Below are 6,000 nucleotides of genomic sequence, written 5' to 3'. Positions count from 1 at the left end.
AAGCAGGAGTTGAGTGGTCTTGAGGTGATGGTGGTGAACATTTTAGATGAGAGGAAAAAAAAAAACTTAGAAGGTCTGTGGTGCCAGAAGTAGAGGTTGAAGCAGTTCTAGAAAGTAAGGGATTTTATATCCATCCAGATAATGCACGTAGAACTGGCAGAGCTTTGAAATGGATCCTATGTGAAACTAGAGGAACACTAAGAAATGTTAAGTACGTGTTTGGGTTACCAGAAAAGCAAGGGCCCTCTGGACATGAGTAAAATCAAACTTTGATGTGCTAACTAGAAACTTGCAATGAAAGCATTTTAAATAAAGATGGAATAGACTGAGCTTATGTTAAATTTTGTGTCATGTATAAATTTTTATTTTGTATTACATAGGTGGAGGAACGGATCACCTAAACCAAATTTCAGTGTTTAGGACTTCTTAGGGATAATTTTAATCAAGCCCTCTTACAGTAATAGGTCAGGTCACAAAATGTGATTTGTTTTAGGTGCCCCCGTGGTTATTTACAGATCTAGGCCTAAAACTCTTAATTCCCTTTTAAGAATGAAATTACTCCTTGAAAAATAAATCCAAGGTTATTATGCCAGGACTCTAGAAAGACCTGGCGAGAAGCTATTTGAGAACTATAAATGCCTGATGATAAAAAGTATCCTGTAATTTACAAACTAAAGCCCTGAGGTTACCATGGTTACTATAAAGCCTAAGGAAGGAGCTGGACCCCGTTCCTGTTGGAAAAAGTCCCGCCTCACAATACAAAGACCAATGGTGTGCCTGGTAACAATAGAGTCTGCAAGAAAAGCAGCCCCTGAGCCAATGGGATGCGTCGCTTCTAAGGTTCCCGCCGGAAGAATGCTTCGGCGTCTCCGCGGCTGGAGCGGTTGCTATGACTACCTGGGCTCCGTAGGCACCTGCAGCTAGCTGTGGAGCGGCGTAGGAGCAGAGCGACCCGGGACCCTCACCTCGCTCTTTAGAAGACAATTTGTGGCCTGCTTCGTGAGGTACCCATCTCAGCTCCAAGGAGGCAAGCGTCTCTTCTCCGAGCTTTTTCGCCATTCCGGGACTTTACCGCTTCTCTCCCCGGAATGGCTCGAAACTATGGGGAAAAGCCTCTGCCCTGGCGCGGCCTTTCTAGCCACGGGCCGGAGTGATTCTGCCTGACGGATTCGCCCGTTTCTGGGACACAAAGCCACAGGCATTTCGAACTAGGCTGCCGCTCTTATTTAGTCAGGGCTTAGAACACTCCCAGCTAGGCGTTTTGTTTTGTTTGTTTTGTCTTTGGGTTTTTTTGTCCTCATTTTACTGACGAAGACCCACCCTTGCACATGCGACTGCGTCTGGAGCTCCCGGCCATTAACTAAGTCACGGAGCTCCGGCTTTCCCGGACTGTGAACAAAGAACTGCCGTTTTCTGCCTTGTTGCCCTGTGCTCGTCATGCAGAACCTCACACAATTCCCGTTGAAGCTTGGAGGCCTTTTGAATTCTCAGCATCAGACGTCATCAAGTCAGTTAACCTTCTGCCTTCCACTTTCATCACCCTGAACGCCAGTTTCCTCATCCTGCTTCTTCCACAGCCATTTCACCCTTTCTTATCCACGCTGCACCTTAATGTCCATTCGTCTCCACCACCTCTCTCATCTACAGACCCCCCCACCTCACACACCCCCCCCCCCCCGTTTTCCTGCTGCAGTGCTTTGGGTTACTAAGTATTTCACATTCTCCAGCCCCGGAATCATTTGAAATATTTTTGTATGTTTCTCTGCACGATGGCAAGTTTTCTCTCTTAGATAAAATAGAGACTAGAATGGGAAAGTGCACAATGGTAAATACAAGCCTAAATTACTATAAGCCGCCTAGTGTGTTTTGGAAACGAAGTGGGGGAAAACCGAAGTGAAGTTTTGGGCCCATCTCAGGCTTGTATAAAGACATATTGTTCCTTGCTTAAGTGAATGCTTCGTTAGGCATACCTTTTAGTGATGTATTCATGTGTGAAAAGATCATTCAAAGTGATCATGTAACGGGATTCCAACCCTAAATACATTTGAAGCCAGCACCTTGATGTGATGGAATTTTTGGAAAGAATATGCTTGAAACGGTTCTTGTGCTTTTTCTTCATGTGAGTTTCTTGGTCAGAAAACATGCTTCGTGATGTGAGCCAAGAAACAAAAAACAATGAGGGGTGATTGAAAACAAGTATTTGTGGCAAGAGGGCAGACTTAATCCTAGAAATACTGGAATAGAGGGCCTTAAAAATAGAATAAGATTTATTTATATCCAACGCAGTTTTATTTTATCTTGGAAAACTTTATTTGTTTTAAAGTACATGTTCCTTATCTAGTCTTTCTACTTCATTGGTATTCAGGTTAAAATGTAAACCTATTGGGAAGATATACAAAGTATATCAGGTATTTTAGCAGGTATTTAGGGGCTAGAATGGTATGGATATTTTTATTTCTCGGGTCAATTATAGCAGTTATTTGTGATATTTCATGCTTGATGCCAGGTCAGATTTCTAAATACTGAAAAATTCAGCATTCTCTTAGGTAATAGATTGGAAAAGAAAAATAAGTTCTGCAGCTTTTTGGGGTTTGTTGTTTTGGGGGTTTGCATTAAATTGGAACTGAATAAATTTTAACTCTTAAAAAAGGGGGCTGTTAGATGCCATATATATATATTAACTTGTCCAAAGTCACTCAGCTAGCATGTTTGATTCTATATTGTAAGAAGCTTTCCTTTCCTCTCCCTATATGTATGTACTGAACAAACATCGTTAGGGCCATGTTAACACCTGACCAGGGCACCAGTGTGTACATTTTTTTTAAGGTGAAGGAAGAAAGGGATGGAGAAAGAGGGAGAGAAACGTCAATGCGAGAGAGAAACATCCATCAGTTGCCTCTCATACATGCCCTGATGGGGGACGGAACCTGCAACCCAGGCATGTGCTCTGACTGGGAATCAAACCCACAACCTTTTGCTTTGTTGGACGACACCCAGTCAACTGAGCCACACTTGTCAGGGCACATGTGTACATTTTTACATAGTTATGAATAGTACATTATGCCTTTCTTTTTCACTTAATTTTGTATTTTAACCATTTAAACCTTGATATATTGTTTTTAACTTTTAAAAATTACTTTTCTCATTTGAGGAATGAAAAAGAAGAAACTATGATATATCTTATAATTAAAATGGCTGTAAGTTTTAAATTATATTTGTGTAGAAAGAAGAAAGGAGGGTTAGAGTGAATAACTTGACTGTTTCATGGATTTTTTAAAAAAGATTTTATTTACTTATTGTTAGAGGAGGGGGAGGGAGGGAGAAAGAGAGGGAGACAAACATCACTGTGTGAGAGAAACATCGATGGATTGGCTGCCTCTTGCTCCCCAGCTGGGGACCTGGCCCACAACCCAGGCACATTCCCTAAACAGGAATTGAACCGGTGACATTTTGGTTTGTGGAACAATGCCCCACCCACTGAGTCATATCGGTCAGGGCAATATATTTCAGCTTTTGTGGCCATGCCGTTTACTTTGTTCTCTAGTGTCACTCAAAGACCGTTGGATCCAAAGCTCATCCTTTGCTCAAAGCTAGGCGATACGCTGTAGCATGAGGTGTGGTCCTGAACCTTGGGAGACACCTGCTGTGTAGGAAGAATAAGAACAAGTGGGAATAACTCTTCACCGATTTTCCTTGACTTCTTCTCACTTAAAATTCTTTGTGTCTTTCTCAGTTTGCCTGCAGCTTTACCACCTTATTCTTCACATCTAGAAGTTTCTGAAGGTCCCAAAACATTATAGGTTGTGCTTCTCTCCAAAGAGTTGGCTTTTAATATACTTAATGAGCATTTTATTCAGTATCTACTTTGTAGAGAATAATATGTTTGCATACTTTTTTTGGTGGACAGTTTAGGCACAGTTTAAATTTCAGAGCATTTGTAATTCAAAGACTAGAAATATATTACCTCAAGATAATGTTTTTTTAGAATTTTCAATTTACTCAACCATTGGGTCTCAATAAATGTTAGTTTGGGGATGTCATAACATAACAGGCAGAGGGACTCAAATATTCAAAGTCATGGAAATATAAGCAGCATTATGGGGATCAATAAGTATACTGTATGAAGAGTTCATTTCAGAGTGTGGCAGGAGGTAAGACTAGAGGGACAGGCATGAACTAGATTTTGAAGACTCTGGTGCCAAGCTCAGGGGTTTGAATCTTCCTGAAAGCAGTGCGAATGTTAAACAGCAAGTGATTTGCGTTCAGAAAGATCAGTCTGAGAGCTCTGTGGAATACAGTTGGATGGGAGCCAGCCTGGCAGCAGGGAAACCAGTTAAGGATGCTATTGCACTAAACTGGGCAAATAGTGAGGAGAGCCTGAATTAAGACAGCAACTGTAGACATGAGAGGAGGAATTAGAAAATGATAAAAAAACAGGTAGAATCTACAAATTCAGGGATGATGCATCCAGGTGACATAAATAAGGAGGGATCCAGGATGACTCCCAGTTTTTTTGGCTTGGAAAACCATATATATAGATTAGAGAGGAAGGGAGAGAAATATCAATTTGTTGATCCCCTTATTGATGCATTCATTAGTTGATTCTTGTATGTGCCCTGACCAGGAATCGAACCTGCAACCTTGGAGTATTGGGATGATGTTCTAACCAACTGAGCTATAGGGACAGGGCCTTGGGAAACTATATATTTTTAAGGGTTTTATTTATTTATTTTCAGAGAGAGGGAAAGGGAGGAGGGAGAAAGACAGGGAGAGAAACATCAATGTGTGAGAGACACATTGATCCATTGCCTCTTGCACGCCCCAAGCTGGGAACCAGGCCCGCAATGCAGGCACATGCTCTGACCTGGAATTGAATCGGCAACATTTCAGTTTTCAGGCCAGCACTCAATCTACTGAGCAACACTGCCATGGTGGGAAACTATAGTAATGGTTATTTTATTAACTGTGGAGTACAGATACAGGAACAGGTGTAAGAGAAGAGCAGATTGTTCAAACTGAGTTGTTCACTAGACAGTGGATATGCATTGGTCTTAAACAATAGACTCATTTTATATTGCATTTCTAGCCTACATCCTCTTTCTGGATGTGTACCTCTCCACAAATCCTTGCTTTGGTGGCCATATTTGTACTACTACTTCTAACCCACTCCAGCCACAATTGATTGAATGGGGATTATACAACTAACTCCAGAGAGGGGGCACAATTCATTGGGTGAACAACAAATAATTGTCTCTTTTTCACAAATTTGAACTAAAAGGATGGAAATGACTTGATCTGAAAAGTAGCATAGATTTAGGATCTGAATGTCTGTTTGCACTACTGCTGATGAGCAAGCAGAGAAAGTCCAGCCATGGAGAGAAGCAATTTAATATGGGCTGATTCAAAGAGAAACCAAGAGATGAAGCCCTCATAGGTCAAGGTAGACTAGTAACGGCTGTCCAGTTCCATGTCCAATTCCAATATAGCCATGTTTCATTTGCAGCATGTGCCCCTGTATCTTATTCTTTTAGTACCCTCCTTTAGTAGTTAGGATTGATTGGCTGAGAGATTTGGAAAGCTCAAAATAATAATGTGTTTGAAAAGGTAGAAATTTATTTCTCTCACATAAAAGTCAAGAAGAAAGCAGTCCAGAACTGATAGGGCAGCATCTTGAAATAGTCAGAGACTGATTTCTTCTCTCATGATAGTATATCATTCTAATGGCTGACATCACAGGGCATGCGGCTTCTACCTCATGGTGTCCAGGATGGCCGCTCAGACTTAGCTATTTTGTCTGCAATTCAGCCAGTAGAAAGGAGGAAGGAGTGGGAAAGAGGGCGTTCTGATCCTTTAAGTACACGTCCTAGAGGTGTCACACAATTCCCTTTACATCTCATAGCTCAGAACTTAGTTACAAGGCTGTATCTAACATTAAGGTAGGCAGCTGTGTGACTGCTCAAAAAATTAGATGTCTTATTTCTGTGGAAAAGGGGGTGAATT

At 41.4% G+C, this 6,000-nt stretch overlaps 1 protein-coding gene across 3 annotated transcripts in view; it reads left to right on the top strand.

Moving 5' to 3' along the window:
• Positions 1-885: 885 nt before the first annotated feature.
• The window catches only part of CCDC30 (coiled-coil domain containing 30), a 104,029-nt gene continuing 98,914 nt past the window's right edge, over positions 886-6,000 (top strand). For all 3 annotated transcript variants that reach the window (XR_008390713.1, XM_037149643.2, XM_053660621.1), the window contains exon 1: positions 886-1,507. Coding sequence is in view for 2 of the 3 variants with exons in the window: in XM_037149643.2 (XP_037005538.2) it covers positions 1,438-1,507 (70 nt within the window). In the remaining variant the exon portion in view is untranslated. The remainder of the gene's footprint in view (positions 1,508-6,000) is intronic.

Source organism: Artibeus jamaicensis, unplaced genomic scaffold, assembly GCF_021234435.1.
Source record: "Artibeus jamaicensis isolate MK-2021 breed Jamaican fruit bat unplaced genomic scaffold, CSHL_Jam_final scaffold_847, whole genome shotgun sequence".
NCBI lineage: Eukaryota > Metazoa > Chordata > Mammalia > Chiroptera > Phyllostomidae > Artibeus > Artibeus jamaicensis.
Note: the sequence above shows the minus strand (reverse complement) of the source record. Positions and strands in the feature narration are given on the sequence as shown.